Below are 19,285 nucleotides of genomic sequence, written 5' to 3'. Positions count from 1 at the left end.
ACTGCCTTGGAAACCCAAGGAGGGGTCGCTATGGGTCGGGTCCGACTCGACGGCACACAACAACAACAACAAACCCCTACAACACACACATATACACACTATTGGGAGCCATTGTCATATAGAGTTGTCCTTCTACTATGCAGGAGCTCTGGTGGGACAGTGGTTAAGGCACTCAGCTGCTAACCAAAAGGTAGGTGGTTCAAACCCACCAGCCACTCTGTGGGAGAAAGATGGGGCAGTTTGCTTCTGTAAAGGTTCATAGCCTTGGAAACCCTATGGGACAGTTCTGCTTTATCCTATAGGATCACTATGAATCAGAAGCAACTCGATGGCAGTGGGTGGGTTATACAAGGCAGCAGCAGCAGAAGTAAGAATTGAGACCATCAGCTCATGTAAGGAAATTGATATATAGTATAAGCATTTTTGTAGTTATATTATACACCCCTTCTATTGATCTTTACCTAGCTGGAAGCTCTATAAATTACCGAATTCACTTCAACTACAGAATCTGAAGAGTATAGGCTTGGAGTCAGGCAGACCGGTGATCAAATCCTCGTCAACATCTGTAGGACCTTGAATAGGTTATGCATTCTTTCTGAGCTTCAGTTATCTCATTTGTAAAATTAAGATTCTAACACCTAGTACACTAGGTGTTATTGGAAAGTAAAAGAAAACTAGGGGTTATTGAAAGAGTTAAACCTAATAATCTGGTCTGGTATTTCCACAATGTCTCACACTTAGCCTGTCTTGGGGAATATGATGGTATCTTTTCCTTTTTTCCCTACAGCATTTGATAAATGCTAATAACTTCTTAAAGACTGATCAGAAAAAACTAAGCAAACAGAAGCAATAATATGATTTATCCTAACATTATGTAAATTTTGACACTAGCAGGTCTGTAAACTGGAGGCCTCTCTCAGGGCACTTGTAAACCTCCATATTTTCTACATATCATATTTCATTGATGTCCATTAATATTACAGATTATTGGTCCCTTTGAGAAATTTATTGGCTGACATTTTGTTTCAAGATGGTGGAGTGAACCACAAATTGAAGTTAAGGTGTACCTTGAGGATACTCTAGCAATTTAGCAAATTTAACTGAAATGTCAAATGCTTGAAAAGTTTTCATGGAACAAACCTATAGAGAATTGAGGTAAAACAGACTGACTTTAGAGATTTTCATCAATAACCAAGGAAAAAGGGAGGGAAACTCATTTGGTCTGTATCTGACATGATACTATTTTCACATGTGTTACCTCACTTCACCATCCCAACTGTGAGGTAGATGTGATTATTTCTATTCTATAGAGGGTGGATTGAGATTCAGAGCAGGTACATTACTTGTCTAAGATTACAGAATAAGTAGAGGAGCTGAGCTTCAGCTCAGGATGTCTATCTTCAAATCTAGTACTTCGTTCACCAGATCATGTTGCCAGATGGGTCCTACCATTAGACAGAACAGGTTGGACAAGAAGGTGACCTGTGAGCTAGCCTATGTTCTCAGATAAAAGAAGATTTAATTGATTAGACAGAATCTAAGTTCAGCTGAGGTTATATCCAAGAAAGATAAGCATGTTGTCATTCTTAAGTGAGAGCTGTCGGCGTAACTATAGAATGAGTAATATAGTCAGGCCCAGGAAAAGTAAAAGAAACAAAAACACAGAAACAAGATCAGAGATGAATGAGGTGGTTTAGGAGCTAAGTAGACAAATGGGGAGTAAGCAGAAAAATCTTTTCATGTGGTTCCTGGTGTGCCATGAGGTTGGGATGAAAATGACTTGAAAGTGCTTGACATGCCTTGCTGGGCTGAGTAGTTGTCTCTGAAGCTAAAACATTCTTTTGCTTCACCATCTCACAATATCTGTTAAGCAACTAGTTCATGTATCTATTTTCTAAAGATGGGTATTAAGTTCCTACTATACATGAGATAGAAGGAGCACTGGTAGCACTGCTAATTGAAAGGTCTGCAGTTCAAACCCACCAGCCACTCTATGAGAGAAAGATGTGGCAGTTTGCTTCTGTAAGGATTTACGGGCTTGGAAACACTATGGCCCAGTTCTTTTCTGCCCTATGAAGTTACTATGAGTTGGAACCAATTTGATGGCAACAGGCTTGGTTTTATAGTATAGATGAGGTACAAGCCCCAGTAGCACAGTGGTTGAGTGCTTGGCTGCTAGCCAAAAGGTCGGCGGTTCAGATTCACCAGCTGGTCTCTGAGAGAAAGATGTGTCAATCTACTTCCACAAAGATTACAGTATTGGAAACCCTATGGGGCAGTTTTACTCTGATCTTTAGGGTTGCTATAGGGCACTGTCAGTCTGAATTGACTCAGTAGCAGTGGATTCAGTTTATACATGAGGCAGGCATCCCTGGTATTTTTAACATACTTAGCTGTTAACCAAAAGTTTGGAGGTTTGAGTCCATCCAAAGGCACTTTGGAAGAAAGGGCTTGTGATCTACTTTTGAAAAATCAGCTATTGAAAACACTGTGGTAACACACGTGGGTTTGCCATGAGTCAGAATTGACTCATTGACTCAACAGCAACTGGTTTTTACACATAAGATGCTCTTGTTCACCCAAGTTACTTCACAGACACTTTTGGTACTGCAGGCATGGGTCTGGTGTGCCAGCATTGTTGTGTCTGTAGTAGGGAAGGGTCTATCTGTGGAGACAGGGACTATCAGAGTCAGAAGAGATCTGAGAGATGATCTGGTTCCTTAAGTCACACAGTGAGGTCCATGGACCAGCAGAATCTGTCTTACCTGGGAGCTTGTTATAGAAATGCAGAATCTCAGGCCTCTGCCCCAGACCTACTGAATCTGAATCTGCATTTTTACAAGATCCTCAGGTGATTCCTATGAACATCAAAGTTTAAGATGCACCAATCTGTTTGTTCCAAGCTTAGCCTCCTTGTTCCTCTGGGGCATCTGTTTACATGAAGCCTTCACAGAGCTCGAGCAAGAAAACTGGGCAGCTTAGTTCATTTCTAGCTTTTTGACAGTGTTTCCTTAATGATCTCCGGCCTGAGCCTGTGCTGGAGTATTGGGCTTTCCACGGTTTCATTTAAGCCTATTTTTGTGATTAAACCTAAATTCTAGAACCAAAGCTCCTTGACCATATTCCATTAGAAAAATTAAAAAGGAATTGCTTTGAACAGAAGCCTTCTGTTTGAAGAGGGAGGGCAGGCAGGGCTGGGGAAGATGGGGTGATGTATGGAGCCCGTGGGTTTTGGTGCACTCAGCAGGCAGCTGTGAAGGTGGGGGGACTCCTGGTGATTGGATTCTCCACACCAATAGATGAGAAGAGGCTTCCGACACATTCTGAGATAGCTCTTCTCTCACTGGTTAGTGGCTGCTCTGGGTAAACAATTGTCAGGTGTAATGCAGTGAGAGCTATAAGTACCTGAGAAATTAATTTAAATAAAAGTAGAAAATGGATAATGACTGTCTGAGAGAACTGTGTCACAGAACATTTCCCTGCCTGGATGACTAGAGGTGGATGGGAAGCTTGGCACCAACGTTCTATATGTTGGTGGACAGGCCATTTTTTTAATTGAGAAAGTGATGGGGTCTGACTGGGGATGAGGGTGGCACAACTGCCTGGCAAGCTGTTACCTGACCCATTCTGGGATCTTTGACTATGGGCTCAGCATGCCAGTCAGTGTGGACAGCAGGAAAGCAGAAAGGACGGAGTGCCCTCCCATGAAGCTAGGACTCACTCCTCTCCACAGAGATTCTTTAGACTGCCTGGAGTGAAAAGTGGTGGCCCTGTGGAGACACCCTACTACATCTGTTTTATCTCCCTGACATTAAAGCGTGTAGAGTGGTGAGGAGATTTACTGGGAAAGGAAATGAGGGACACTTATGCAGGCATTCATGTCCTGTGTTCTTACCTCTCCTGTGACCCTGCAGGCTCAGTTTTCCGGGACGAGTTCGATCTGGCCATTCTGCAGCTACAGGAGAACAACCGCCTAGAAATTCTGAAGCGCAAATGGTGGGAAGGGGGGAAGTGCCCCAAGGAGGAAGATCACAGAGCCAAAGGTAAGGACAGTTCATCCTTCCTCCTCCCACCTTAGAGGACCAAAGCTGCTTGTTTCTCTTGTCCAGAATTCCAGGTAATAACTTCTAGGGCACACTGAGAACCAGCCTTGGGAGGACCCTCAAACAAGGGAGGGCTGGCCATGGGTCCAGTCCTGTGTCAGGGTCTTGCATGTTGTAGGCACCCGGGGTCCACCTGGCTCACAGTCCTAAAGGGTCTGCCTCTACAAGATTCCCTGAATCCAGCCACCTCTTACCCCTAGTATCTACCTGGTCCATCATCTTGCACCTGTACGATTGCAATAGTTTGGTGTCCTCCCATTCTTGCCCCTCTCCAGAGTATCCTCCACCAGTAGCCAGAGTGACTCTTTTTAAAATGCAAGCCAGATTACAGCATTCCCTTGCACAAAATCCCAATGGTTTCCCATCTCACTCAGAAAAAAATTCCAAACCTTCTGTGGCCTCAAGGCCTACATGATCAGCTCCCACTGTAGATTGCTACTTTGCTCCTCACTGGTGACTCCAGCAACATTGGCCTCTCTGTTTCCCAAGCCTCTTGATTTGTTCTCACCTCATAGCCTTTACACTTGTTCCCACTGCCTGGAGTGCCCTTCCCCCAGACCTCCTCCTTGCTGCTTTCACTGACCTCCCTGAGGAGAATCCTCACCCTATCAAAATAGACTATCACCCCACATCTTTTCCCATCTTCTCAACCCTACTTTATTTTTCTTTGCAACAGTCATCACTATCTGACATTCTATTTTCTATTTGTTTACTTTCTGCCTCCTCTACTAGAATGTAAGTTTTATGAGGGCAGGGACTTTGTCTTCACGGGACTGGCCACAGGGCCTGGCACATAGATATTTTATTGAATGTATAAATGTAAGTTGGGTTGAATAGCAAATAGTCACTGACTGACAGGGTAGCTGAGCAGTTGCCAGCCTCTCACACTTGGGGTTTTCCGTAGGAGAACACATATCCTGGTTAGCGTGGGACAGTTCCAGATTACCACTGTTGTAGATCAGTTAATGTCTCTTAGTTATTTTTAAAACCGTTTTCATTCTCTAAGAGTCTTGGTTTGGACAATAAATCATATGTTTGCTGTAGTCATCTCCTACAGTCTTGCTAAAATATGCAACAAATTTACCTATACATGGTCTGCCTCAGGAAGGCAGCTGAGGAGTCAAATGAATGATAGTGTGTGCTCCACTCTCTGCTCAGCATGAATGATTATCCCTGGTGAGACACTGAATGTGTGAATAGGCATTTCTAAGTGTCTACTCATGGATCTCTGTCTTGCAAGGAGAGATCTTGGGGATACTGACCTGAGAGGGGCCAATCCTTTGTAATTTACATGTAAAAAGGATGGGATAGAGTAAATGCTGCTTCCTTCTTTCCAGGAACACAGGCTACACACTTATCATTTCCTAAAGTCCAGGGCAGACCATGTGGAAGACAGTGGCCATAAGTGAACATGGAGTATGAACAGACCTCCACTGGAATCCCGGCTCATCCTGGCTACTAGTTCTGGGAGCTTAGGCATGTAATTAACACTGCTGAGCCAGTTTCCTTATCTGTGGAATGAGGACAGTAATGAGCATACCATGGGTTTACTGTGAAGGTAGAATGTGAAATAGAAAGTGTGCTCATAAAGGGAGCTCTGATGGCATAGTGGTTATCACATTTGGCTGCTAACTGAGGAGTTGGTAGTTTGAACCTACCAACTGCTTCACAGGAGAAAAATGAGGCAGTCTTACTTCCATAAAGATTTACATCCTTAGAAAGCCTATGGGGCCGTTCTACTCTGTCCTGTAGGGTCTCTATGAATCGGAATCCACATGATATCAGTGGGATTGGTTTGAGATTTTGGTGGCTCATAACAATGGACTAGTGCATTATACCTACTATGGATACACATTCCAACATCATACTGTACTACTCTCAGACTTCAGGGAGCCTGATTTTGTTAGTTGTCTGCAGGGGAGTTATTTTCAGTCAATCAGCCAGCCATTCAATCATCGAGGATGTGTTGAATGACAGTGGGTTGCCCCCAACACATTGGGTAATGCCCCTAAGAATAACAGAGAAAATAAGAGATAGGCTTACAATTAAGGATTTTGAGTAAATGCTAAAAACAGAGCCAACATACTTCGAGTGCTTAGCAAACAATTCTAGATAGTAGCCAATGTACAGTTAAATGCTAGGGGGAGGGGGTGTGTGAAATGTGGAGGATACTAACTCTATTCAGAGAAAAAAGATTGGAAGGGCAGAGAGAAAAGTATCAGGAAACTCTTGTGGATTGTATGGAACAAATTAGATGTTGAAGATGCCCAGGACCTGAGTAGGTAGGGAGGTGGGAAGAGGATATTCCAGGGAAATAAACACCTTGAGGAAAGATATGGAGGCAGAAATCAGTGCAGTGGGCAGGGCTGTGAGCCAGGATTGTCAGTGGTATGGGCCAACCAGAGTAAAAGTCAAGTCCTGAGACTTGGTCTGCATAGATGGTTTGTACTTGTGAAGAGTATAGGCAGCAAACTGCTTCTTCCTCACCACCCTCACCCCACATACACACACCCACCACCAAGCCCACTACCATCAAGTCAATTCCCACTCATAACAACCTTATAAGGACAGAAAAGAACTGCTCCATAGGGTTCCAAGGCTGCAAATCTTTACAGAAGCAGACTGCTTCATCTTTCCCTGGGGATTCGAACCGCCAAACTCTTGGTCAGCAGCTCAGTGCTAACCACCAGAGCTCCTCATACACACACACACACACACACACACACACACACAAACACACACAAATATATGGATTAAAAACAACCTGAATCTTACTGGGCCTGGAATAGTCTAAATAAACTGGATTGTTGATAAGTTAATATATGTTAATGTTGTCAAACGCTGCTGATTACTGTGCCCTCCTGGGCCATGCTAAAGTGATGAATGGACCTGGTTGTACTTACCTTCCTGAAAGACCTCCCCACCTGAAGTTCTCCACGCAGTAGTTGTTCATGTCTCTGCACAGCTGACTGAACATATACAGTGATGCTGGAGCACTGTGGAGGAGGGAGACTGGGGCACAGCAGGAGGTGGCCCAGGGCAAGGGATTCAGAGCAAAGGCTCCTGCTGCTAGCCCACTAGGTCTAGGCTGCAAGCTCTGGTAGGCTCCAAGTCTCTGTCCTTCCTTTTTCCCTCTAGTCTCAGATTTCGTGCATGGTCCTTTCCTTTTGATGTTGTTGTTGTTGTTGTTATGTGCCGTCGAGTCGGACCTGACCCATAGCGACCCCTCCTTGGGTTTCCGAGGCAGTATCACTACAGAAGTAGGATTGCCCAACCTTCCTTCCGAGGAGTGGCTGGTGGGTTTGAACCGCCAGCCTTCTGGTTAGCAGTCAAGTGCTTTAGCCACTATGCTACCAGAGTTCCTTTTGATATTGGACGCCATTTGATCACTCCCCTCATGAGACTCACTGTCGAGTTAATCCCATCTCTTCAGTTCTCTCTTTCATCCCAGACCTCTGAAACAAAGCCACAAGACCTCCTCTTGTTTACTTGTTCATGTAGTTGTGTTTATTTGTGCCTACTGATTGCTGTGGGGAAAGACAGGGAGGGTAGCAAAAGTAGCAAGCATGGGAAGGTGACACAGGATATGAGGACCTCACAGTTTTCTTACTCAGGGACTCAGATTAGTATCTTTTTCCCATTTTTGAGGTCACCCAAAATCCATTGGATTTGTTCCTCTCTCCCTGAGAATGGAGCTCATCAAACTTCATCAAACTTCTGCATACTTCAGTTGTCCAGAATGGTTCTCTTCTCTGAGGCAATTTTTATAGGGGTCAAGATCATGAGCATTGGGTCAAATGGACACCACTACATAGATGCTCTTATTATAGACACTATGAAACATCTTTGAGCCTCACTTTCCTTCTCTGGAAAGTAGAGGTAATAATAATAACACCAGGGCTTTGTGAAGATTGAATGAGATCAGTCATGTTAAGCCCTCAGCAAAGTGCCTAGCGCAAAGTAAATGGAAACTCATTTCATTTTGAAATTGAGGCCTGAAGGAGAAATTAAGGCACAGCCAGAGGTCTGAATAGTATCACAGGTCGCAAGTGTGCCCACCCATCCTGGGCTCCTTAAGGCTGGATTGCTCTTCAAAAAATGCTTATGACACTTATTTTGTGTCTGTTGGCATTAGTCTTCCAAAGATGATGAGTAACTCAAAGACAGGGACTGTGCTTTATTCATTTTTGTATCCCAGTATCCAGCATATCACCTGACACCACTATTTGATGAAAGGATGAACAACAAATAAATAAACGAAAGAATAAATGAATGAGAAAGCATCTTAAGGCTCTCCAGACTAGGTACTTCCTCTCTTATTCTAGATCTGTTCCTCCCAAACAGAAAGCCTGATACCCTAGGTGTTGACATGTAAACTATTCATTATATCCAACAAGTATTATTGTAAACCACTGTATACCAGGCAAGGTGCTAGGCTCTGAGAGTATGAAAAGGAATAAGACATGACCCTGCTCTTAAGAGGTGTAGAACCGAGAGACACACATAGTAGCTCTAGTGGTTGTATTGTAGAGATGCTTTAATAGAGCTATAAAGAAAGCTTGTGAAGCCCAGAGCAGGAAATGATTAATTCTGATGAATGGCCAGGGAAGGCTTTACAGAGACATTTGGCCTAGACCTTGAAGTATCCATTAAGTGTCATTGCTTTAGGAATGTTTTAGAGCACAATTTTTACAATCAGAAATTGGCTTGAATAAATAGGACGAGGAGGGACTTAGAGAGCATTGAAAACTGGGTAAAGGCATTTAAACTGCAAACCAGTATGTCTCAAACTCTTCCAAGGAAGGAACTAATGAGAGAAGAGACTGAGCATCTGCTTTTGGGGATCTGTGCCTATAAACTAAAGCAGCCCCCCTGTGCTTAAAATCTTACAACTCATAGCAGAGGTAGTTTTCTTAGAAGTCAAGATTTTTGATTTGCTAGAGAGGGTATTTTGGGATGCACAGGTTAATACATGAAGGAAGGTGGGCATAAAATGTACACTGTTAAGTGAGAGAGTGAAAAACGAATAGTAGAGTCAGGCCACTCAGTCTGTAAATCAGATAAAAGAATGCCTTGGTAGGGGAGGAAAGCTTCTGAGCAGGAAAGGATATGTTAGAAAGTAGTTGCTGTTATTGTTATCAGCCTTCAAGTTGTCCCAGATTCATGGTGACCCCATTCATAATGATATCAGACCATTGTGATCCATAGGGTTTTGACTGGCTAATTTTCAAAAGTAGATCGTCAGCCCTTTCTTCCTAGTCCATCTCAGTCTGGAGGTTCCGCTGAAAGCTGTGCAGCATCCTAGAAACACTCAAGCCTCCAGTGACAGACAGGTGGTGGCTGCACATGAGATATTGGCTGGGAATTGAACCTGAATCTACTGTGTGGAAGATGAGGATTCTACCACTGAACCACCAATGGCCCCTACTAGACTGTGGTGGGTCTGTGAGAAGGAGTTAGAAGATGGTGAGTGGTAGATAGAACTCCTAGATTAGTTGGAAATTCCAAGAAGTAAAGAGACTTTTGCTTGCTTCTGGAGTTTGCAAGCTTCAGAAATATGTGTCAGGTCCATAAGTCATGGGAGCATGAGAGATGGCAGAGAGGGCCCAGTGACCAGCCTGAGTTTTCTGGGCCCCAGACAGGAAAACTAGAAGTCCAGGTGGAATCCAGCATAAGATCAGACCCCTCCTCTCTACCTCCATGACACGTAACTGCCCTCCGTCCCAAGCCCAGAATGGAAGTACATTCCGGGAACAGAGGAAAGGAAAAATCACTGAATTTAACTGAGCTTAAACCTGAATGACTGAGAAGTCTCAATGTTTTTGACAATCATGTGGCAATGGGAATTTGAGGGAGAGATTTGGTTCATTAGTAGAAAAATAAAGTTATAATTTTTCCAGAGTTATTAGCTTTGGAAGTTCTTTTGCACTCCATGGAGTTTTAGGAAGACTGATCACACAGCAGCAATTGAGGGTGGATGGAGAGGGAGACAGGCAGCGAGATCAGGCTCCCAGGAAAGATGGAAGGAATGAACAGGAGGCCTCTTCACTCTGCACTTTGGGACCAACTGTTTCCTGGCAGAGAGAAAAGAACCACACAGTTGAAAAGGGAAAATCAACAGTGGGAGTCATCCTGAGAAGGTCCTGAAGCTTCAGATGATGCTGGGGCGCTGTCACTCAGCCAGTGTGAGCTTGCTTCTATGCACTCACCCTTTAGAACCAGAGGGTGAGCTGTATTAATAAACAATAATACCCAAGAGTGAAGCTGTCTGGGAGATGCAATCCAAATCATTATAAAAGCCAGGAATTTGGTGGCCATGCCAGCTATAGCAGATAGTGCCAGTTTAATGCAGTGGCTCCATTTGTGCCATGGCAGGAGCCCAAGCAAACATTACTCAGAGAGACTAAAAGCCTTCCTGGCCACACTAGGCTCCATGTGACCGCCTCTAAGCCAAGAGAGGAGCACCGGCCTGGCATGGGAGGCACCATCACTTGGTCTCATTCTGGTAAATGAGCTATCCATACTTGGGGTAGATAACTCACAGTTCAGGGGGCCCCCTTCTGTGGCAGAATAGCAGGACCAGCATGACCTGAAAGATGTCTTCCTTGAAGTCTTTAAATGGCCACCAGGATTCAAGCCATAGGACTATTTTTTTCCTTGTGTTTCAAATTCAATAGAGGGCAATAGTTTTAATTTACTTTCCAAAGCAGTTCCTAGGTGATGTTTCTGTTTATGATTTGAGTTAGTTGGCTTTCACATGCACCTAAAGAAATGACAAGAATAGGGAACAGGCAGGAAGGGATGGGGATGAGAGGGGTCCTTTTTGCAGAGATCTCTGAAAGGGAAAGCAGCTCTAGGCACTTAGGTTTCTACTAGAATGTACCAGACAATGTGCATGGCCTAACATAGTCCTTTTCTCCTTTGTTACCCTATTTAAATGTGATAGTTTTAAAAGAGAAGGATCTGGTGCTATCCCACTTCTAATCCCATCTTATAGCTTAAAAATTGCTGCCAAATTCCAGAGCAGAGTCATAACATTGGAGCAATGCCGCCAATCTTGAGTCTTCCCACCAGGTCTCATGTGGCTCTGAAGAGAGCCACAACATTACCCCTTGGTTTCTTCCCTTCACTCCCCACTGGCTGCGCCCTATGTCTTTTCCTGTCTATAGTTCAGTGACCATCTACTACCATAAAAAACCAAACCAAACTCACTTCCATGGAGTCAGATCTGACTCATAGTGACCCCTCCTTGGGTTTCCAAGGTAGTATCACTACGCAGTAGATTGCACACTCTTCCTTCCAAGGAATGGCCTGCGGGTTTGAACTGGCAGCCTTCTGGTTAGCAGTCAAATGTCTTAGGTACTATACCACCAGAGCTTCTATCTACTACCACAAGCAGCTAAATTAATTTTTTAAAAAATCAAATGGCAAACTGTGCGGAAGACTGGAGAATTACAAAAAGGAGCAGGCTTCATTCCAAGCTGTTTCTAAGTTTTTTCCACCTTCTCTTCACAAAAACATTTGTTTTATTTATTTATTTATTTATTGCGCAAGTTCTATAAAAAGAAATAGCGCTAGGCACTCACAGATGCTGGCATCCCAATTCAAGAGGATTGGATTACCAAGGGCTTTGCTGAACAATTTCTAGACAAAAAGGTGGTCGGTGAATTCCAAGGAAATTAAATACCTTTATCTTGAAAAACACCAGCTCACAATCAGGCTTCAAAGGAGCACAAATACACCACGAGGCTGTGAAAATCAGGGTCCCCTTTCAAGGGTGGAAAAGAGGCCATGGCATTGACTCACAAAAATCCTTAGAGAGCAGGAAGTTTGCTGTCTGGCACAGTGGGAATGAAAGTGTGAGACATCTTAGCAAGAGTGGGGGCGTGTGAGGAGAGGAGGGGAATTCTGGGAACATTTTCCTTTCTCTTTTTCTCAGGGGCCCAGCCTGGTTATCCTGGATCTCTGGTTTCTCTGAATTGAGCCAAGGCTGGTAACCTGAATGTGGGAGTTTAGATAGTGTCTCAGACAGATGTTCACAGAGAAAAATCTCTCTCTAATCAAATCAGATTTATTTCTGTGAGACGGAGAAACTCTGGTGAGAGGTGGGGAGTGGGGTCCAGAAAATATAATTGAGGCAAAGCACGGCCCAGCGAGTCTATAACGGAGGTCAGCAATTAAAGAGGCTGTAGCATAACTGTCTGGAAACTGAGCCAAGATTGGGATTCTTTGAAGGAGAGAAGGGGATTTAATAAGTTGACTGCTAGCCTGCACATAGGACCCTCTTGCTGGTTGCTCTAGGCATTCCCAGGAATGAGTACAGTCATCAAGATGTAGCTTGAGTTCTGTAGTTACGGGGAGTGGTGGTGAGGTACGCAGGCTAACAGCTAAGGCTCTGGCTTCAGTTTAGATTGTGGCAATGGCATGTATCAGCCATGCAACCTTGGGCAAGTTACCTGACTACTCTGGACCTTAGTTCCCTGTGAAGAGAGTGGAGGTAAAAGTAGTGCTTGTTTCAGAGGGCAGTTGTAAGAATTGAATTACTGCGGTTGGCATAGTAGCCTTGCTCATAGATACTGTTTTTAGTTGCTGTGAAGTTGGTTCTGACTCACAGCAACTTCATGTACAACAGAATAAAATATTGCCTGGTCCTGTTTCATCATCACAATCATTGATAGGCTTGAGGCCATCCTTGGAGCCACTGTGTTCACCTTGGGGAGTTCATATTCCAGTACTATGTCGGACAGCATTCTGTTCTGTCTGGTTTTCAATGACAAATTTTCAGAAGTAGATCCCTAGGCTTTTCTTCCTAGTCTGTCTTTGTCTGGAGCTCCGCTGAAACCTGTCCAAAATGGGTGACTGCTTATATTTGAAATACCAGTGGCATAGCTTCCAACATCATGGTAATATACAAGCCACTAAAAAGTATGACACACTGGCAGACAAGTGGTGCTAGTAAACACTCATAAAGGTCAGCAGTATTTTATAAAAAGCATTTGTGTTAGAGTCAAACTTATCTTAAAATTGGGCAACTTACTTAATTTCTCCAAATTTCTGTTACTTTAGCTATAAAATGAGGACAGAAAAGCCTGCTTTACCATATTTTTAATGATAATTGAATGAGACAGTGAATGTTTTTAAAATGAGCTGCTTAAGCTCATATTTTGGTAAATTATAAAATGCCTACCCTATACTTAGTGTTTGGATAAATTGTAAAATGTATCATATGCCTCTTCTATCTCTCTCCTGTTTTGTGCCCTTTGCCTGCTTTTCTGCTGTCACTCTCCCCAGCATCTGCTAGGTCTAGTTGGTGGATGTGAATGTGAGAAGGAATGGTAAGCTTACTGTTTCACAGTTTTCAGTGATGCAAACATCATGAATCAGTTTCTGTTTTGTGGGAAGGCCATATAGGCCAGCTCACAAATGGGCATGTAAAGTTGCTGTTCACAACAGATAAGTCAGTGGTGATGAGACCATTTGATATATTTGCATGGATATAAGTGAGTGTGGCTTGGAAATAGAATGTATTTGAAAGCCATATTGGTCCAAGAATCCATGTTCTTGTCAAATGCTTTTAACGTATGAACATTGCACAGAGCTTAGCACCTAACATAATGCTTAGCTCATGGAAGCTCCTCAATAAAGATCTGTCGACTGAAGTCAGAGAATGGATGCGTTGTTCCTTGGTGGGATTGCAACACTGGGTTTCCCTTTCTCTATGTGTGGATTCTCTGTTTTAGTGGCTTCTGTAGCTTCTGACTCCTTGCCTTTCAGGTTACAACCACCACCACCCCTTTATTCAAAAGGAGCTTCTTCCCTCTGTATCTTATTCACAAACTTCCTTCCTGAGACTGGGAGATGAGAGCTCCTGAGTGGCACATGTGGTTATTGCGCTTGGCTGTTAACCGAAAGGTTGGAGGCTTGAGTCCACCCCGTGACCCCTTGGAAGAAAGGCCTGGTGATCTACTTCTGACAAAGCTGTGGAGCACAGTGCTATTCTGACATACATGGAGTTGCCATGAGTCAGAGTCATCTTGACAGCAACAGTGTTTCTCTGGTCACCAGGAGATATGGGAGGGTATTAGGGTTTTAAGGTCTAAGACAAAGGTGTACTTGCATCCCAGAAGTGATTATTATCCAGTCAGAACTGAAGGAAGAACAGGTGGGTAGGTGGGTGGGAGGAGATTCAAATCTTTCAAGGTACTATCTTCCAGTTTGCCATTCCCTTCTGTAGTTCTAGAGACAAAGTTATTCATTTGCTTTTGTGAATTATCATTTGTATTTCTGGGCAAACTGTGAGTGACACCAAAGTTAGTAGTTAACCAACCAGGAGTTTGCAGGGAGAGCTTTATTCTATTTGAGCTAATGCAGCATTATTTTTGAGGCATAATTGAGGCTCAGAGATGCAAGTGTCAGGAGAAAATCCCCAATGTAAAAAGCCATCTGTCTAAACGGCTTATGTATGGTCCCATCTGAAGAAGGAAGGAAGGGGTGGTTAGATGGCTTCCTACTATGCCTTGCAGGTGCTTCAGCGTCTGTGAGTGCCATGAGGGCTTTCAAGACAGGCTGGAGGGAGCCCACATCAATGGCTGCTTCTGATTAATGGCTGTGTGCTGTGGGAAGCATTTGACTTGTAGGAGAATGACTGATGACAGTGTTAAATGGACCTGCTGCACTCTCCTAACGCTCACGTCCCGCTTCCTGCTCCATCTGTTTCTCAACTCTGACTCTGCCAGCAATCTATTCTCGCTTCCACTTTCCAGTAAGTTTCTAAAGGCAGGAATAGTATACAAGCCTCGCTTCTATGGGAGGAGGCCCCTCAGCCAGGAATCAGCACCCGAAGCCAACACCCATGATTAACATGCTAGCCCTGAAACAGGAGAAGCTGGGAAAGAAGGACTTGGGAGTGTTTCAGTGACTCATGGCTTCTACCAGAATCCTATGAACACCTCAACTTCTCTAAGATGTTCTCCCTGATCTGATCAGAATTGTCCCAGCACAGATCATATGTCCATTCATAATCCACACCACTATGCCTGCTCTGGACCGGGTACAGTGAATCCACACTGAGATGATCTATGTCAATGTTCAGTCCCACCCTGGCCACTTAGAAGATCTGTGCTATCTGCCTCTGTGACCAGATGGAAGCACTCAACGACATGCTATCTTATTTTACTATTATTTCAAACATCTCATTAGGAAAGGGTACATATCCCAGTATGGATTTCCAGAGCTTTTAATAATGTAGACCTCTGCATCTGGAGTGTCTTTATCCTCATTCTTTCTGCTTATTCTTTCAGCAGACATTTATGAAGCTGTTATTATGTAGTGTCATTGTAGGATTATAGAGTGGAATAAGATATAGTTCTTACCCTCAAGGAATTCACAGTCTAGTAGGAAATACTGATATCCAAACTTAAACTATTATTTTATGCAGTATTAGTGATATACAGTGCATTAGTGAAACATAAAAGAGGTATAACTAACTGAGTCAAATAAGATCAGAGGAGGTGGCCAGGAGAAAGTAACCTCTGAGATAAGTCTTAAAGCAAAAGTTGGAGTTAGCTAGGTATGGGGCTGGGCATGAGGGTAAGTTCTAGACAGAGGTGCTAACATGAGCAAAGGGACGGAAGGTGAGAGGAGCAACGGTTTGTGGTGGGAACTATAAACAGTTCTGGTTGCTGGTGAATGTGTCACAGTCAGATTTTACATTACAGAAAGATCACTTAGGCAACTGTAGTGGAATGGAAGTGAGGAAGACACAACTACAACCAAGGGAATCTTTTTGGAGGCTATTGCACTGGTGCAAGGAGCTCTGGTAGCATAGTGCCTAAGGCACTTGACTGCTAACCAGAAGGCCAGTGGTTTAAACCTACCAGCCACTCCTCAGAAGGGAGGTCAGGCAATCTATTTCCGTTGCGATACTGCCTCGGAAATCCAAGGAGGGGTCACTTATGAGTTGGGTCGGACTCGACAGCACATAACAACACAACAACAACAGCACTAGTGCAATCAAGATGGTGGGACCTGGACTAGGAAAGTGGTAGGAGGAATAGAGAGGCAGGTAAGAAATTAAAAACTATTTAAGAAGTAAGATCATCAGGACTTGGTAATTGCGAATGCATGGGGGAGAGAGACAAGAGACCACGTGCCAGAAAATGAGAAGAGAATGATGTTCCTGAACAAGTAAAGGAGATTGAGAAGTTTGGAAGAGATCATAGCTTTATAAAAAGTGTAGTTGACAAGGTCAAGTGCTAAGAGATCAAGTAAGATCAGGACTGGAAATTCTTCAATGGGTTAGAAGCAAAATGATCGGCAGTGACCTTGGTGAGGGCAGTGGTGTAAGACCAAATTGCATGGTATGAGGCGTGAATAGGTAGGACAAAAGAAAATTCAGAACTGAATAGGTTTTTCCTTCAGATACCAAAGACAAAGTAGCTAGGGCCTGAAAGCTTTTCAAGGCTCCAAATTTATGTTTGAGGTTGGGAAGGAAAAAAAAAAAATGATTGGCTTCAAAATGTAAGAAAGAAAATTGCAAAATTAAATTATGTTTAATTAAATATCTCCAGAATATAACATTTTGCAACTTCATTAATTTTTAAATTTAATATTCATAAAAACTTCATTATATTTAGAAACATTTTTTTTTAGTTAGATTTTCTCATTTTGCAAGCATTCCACTGTATATACAATGACTTCTAAGAAATTACCACCAATCATAACTTAACTGCTCCTTGTTGCTCAGTAATATTGCAAGCAAAATTGTAAAAATGCATTTAACATAAGATGTGGGTGCATTTTTTTATGCTGGCTTCTCGGTGACATGGGGCCTCCAAGTGAAAGATTTTAAGGGCTTCAGAATGTCTCAAAATGTCAGAATAGTTCTGATACAGACAGCTCTCAAAAAGCTTGGCCACAGAAGGCAGGAGAGAGGAAGGGCATTCATTCATTAGACTGAGTTGGATATGGGAGGAGGATTCATTGTTTCTCTTTAAGAAGGGAGAAGATCCAAAGTGTGTGCATGTTGAAAGAGTCAATGGGGAGAGAAAAATTGAATGAGGGCCAGGTGATGCTGATAGAAAATCAGGGAAAGCAGCTAGAGTTCAGGTGGTAGACTTTGGCCTACAGGTAATTTTGTGGATTGAATTGTGTCCCCTAAAAATAGGTGTTGTACATCCTAACCCCTATGTCTGTGGTTATAATCCCATTTGGGAATGGATTTCCTTTGTTATGTTAATGAGACAGAATTAATGTAGGGTATGTCTTAAATTGAACTCTTTTGAGATGTAAAACAGATTAAACAAACAAGTGAACATAGCAGAGGGGGATGAGGGAAGAGAGATGCCAAGCCACATGAAGATCTCCCAGAACAGAGACTCAAATAAACAGGGACCTTCCTCCAGAGCCAACAAAAAGAGAAAGCCGGCACCCTGGATTCAGACTTCCAGCCTCCTAAACTGTGAGAAAATAAATTTCTGTTCGTTAAACCTATCCACTTGTGGTATTTCTATTATAGCAGCACTAGAGAACTAAGACAGAATTTGGTACCAGAAGAATGGGGTGCTACTCTGACAGATACTTAGAATTTGGAAGTGGTTCTGGAATTGGGTAATGGGTAGATGTCGGTAGGGTTTTAAGGTGCCTAATAGTAAAAGCCTAGATTGCTTTGAAAAGAGTGTTGGTGGAATTATGGCTGTGTCAGTTCTAGTGAGGGTTCAGAAGGAGGTGAGAAAAGCTACAGAGAAAGTCTCTATCATCTTACACAGTATCTTTGGCACAAGCAACGGAATGTTGCTAGAAATGTGGACGTTAAATATGCTTCTGGTGAGGCTTTAAAAGGAAATGATGAACATATGATTGGACAACAGAGGAAGGGCAATGCATTTTATGCAGTGGCAAAGAACTTGTCTGAATTATGTTCAAATGTTTAGTGGAAGGTAGAAATTGTAAGTGATAAACTTGATATCTGGCTGATGAGATTCCTAAGCAAGATCTTAGAGGGGCCACATTGTTTCTCTTTGTCACTTATAGTAAAATGCAAAAGGAAAGAGATGAACTTAAAAGTGAACTGTGGAAAATGCAAACAGAACTTAAAGGTTTGGAAAATTCTCTTGTACAGACTAAGGACACGTGCCCTAGAATGTTCACCAAGGACAAGGACATGGCTACACAATGTTTTGCTAAAGAGATTAAGCCTATTACTAATGATCTAACCAACTACCACAGCAGAAAATCCATCAGCTCAGCCTGAAGGGGACAGAAAAAAAATGAAAGGAAAGAACACAATCTACCTCTTGGAATTCTATAGGTAGGAAATAGGACAAAGGAAGTACATCTGTTATGCTCCAAGAAAATGCAAGGACCATCCCTGAAGCAGCTCAGAGATCAGCAGTACTGCTGGAAAGAGCATGGGAAGAAGATTCTTCGCAGTTGCAAAGGATGTGGTCACAGGCTCCTAGGTTTGAAAGAATCAGATCTTTACTAAATTGGTTCTGGAGTGTGGGGCTGCCTTTAAGGTGTGCCACAAGGATGGGGCTGCCACCCAAAGATGATTGGCAGGGCTACCATGCCCAATGGGCAAAAGAACTGGGCCTGCCAGGAGCCAAAGGAGTAGAGTTGTTACTCAGATGGACTAGGAGAATGAGGCCACCCAAAACAAAGTCAAAGGAGCAGAGTTACCATTCCTGTGGTCCCGGAAGGTGAAGCTGAAGACCAAGGCCAAAGGGACTCCACCCAGAATCAAGAGAGCATGACCAACACCCAGACTCTGGAGGAAACGTCCTTTGCCCAGCTGGTCTCAGAGAACAAAGGATTATTTTAAAGCCTTGAGAGCTAATGTAAATTGTTCTACTAGGTTTTGGACTTGCTTGGTGCCTGTTATCCCTTCTTTCCCTCCAATTTCTCCCATTTGCAATAGAAATTTATTTATTTATTATATATTTTATTTTATTGATTGTGATTTGGGTGAAGATTTACAGAGCAAATTCAGTTTCCATACAGCAGTTCACATATACTTTGTCTCATGTCATTGACCACAGTTTACAATACAACAGCTCCCCTCCCACTTCCTCCCCACAGTTACCTCTTCTCAGTGACCATCCCTCCATACTCTCCTGCGCCCTGAGCTGTCTCCCTGTGCATTAAGCAGCCCTTCCTTCTCCCATGATTGTTCTCTCCAGGGC

General features: G+C 43.2%; 1 protein-coding gene across 1 annotated transcript in view; it reads left to right on the top strand.

Moving 5' to 3' along the window:
* The window catches only part of GRIK4 (glutamate ionotropic receptor kainate type subunit 4), a 236,032-nt gene that overhangs the window by 202,166 nt on the left and 14,581 nt on the right, over positions 1–19,285 (top strand). The window contains exon 16 of the mRNA XM_007955908.2: positions 3,915–4,043. Within this exon, the coding sequence (XP_007954099.2) occupies positions 3,915–4,043 (129 nt within the window). The remainder of the gene's footprint in view (positions 1–3,914; positions 4,044–19,285) is intronic.

Source organism: Orycteropus afer, unplaced genomic scaffold, assembly GCF_000298275.1.
Source record: "Orycteropus afer afer isolate SDZICR_OR568_19922 unplaced genomic scaffold, OryAfe1.0 scaffold00545, whole genome shotgun sequence".
In the NCBI taxonomy this organism is placed as follows: domain Eukaryota; kingdom Metazoa; phylum Chordata; class Mammalia; order Tubulidentata; family Orycteropodidae; genus Orycteropus; species Orycteropus afer.
This window is presented reverse-complemented; position numbering and strand designations above follow the sequence as displayed.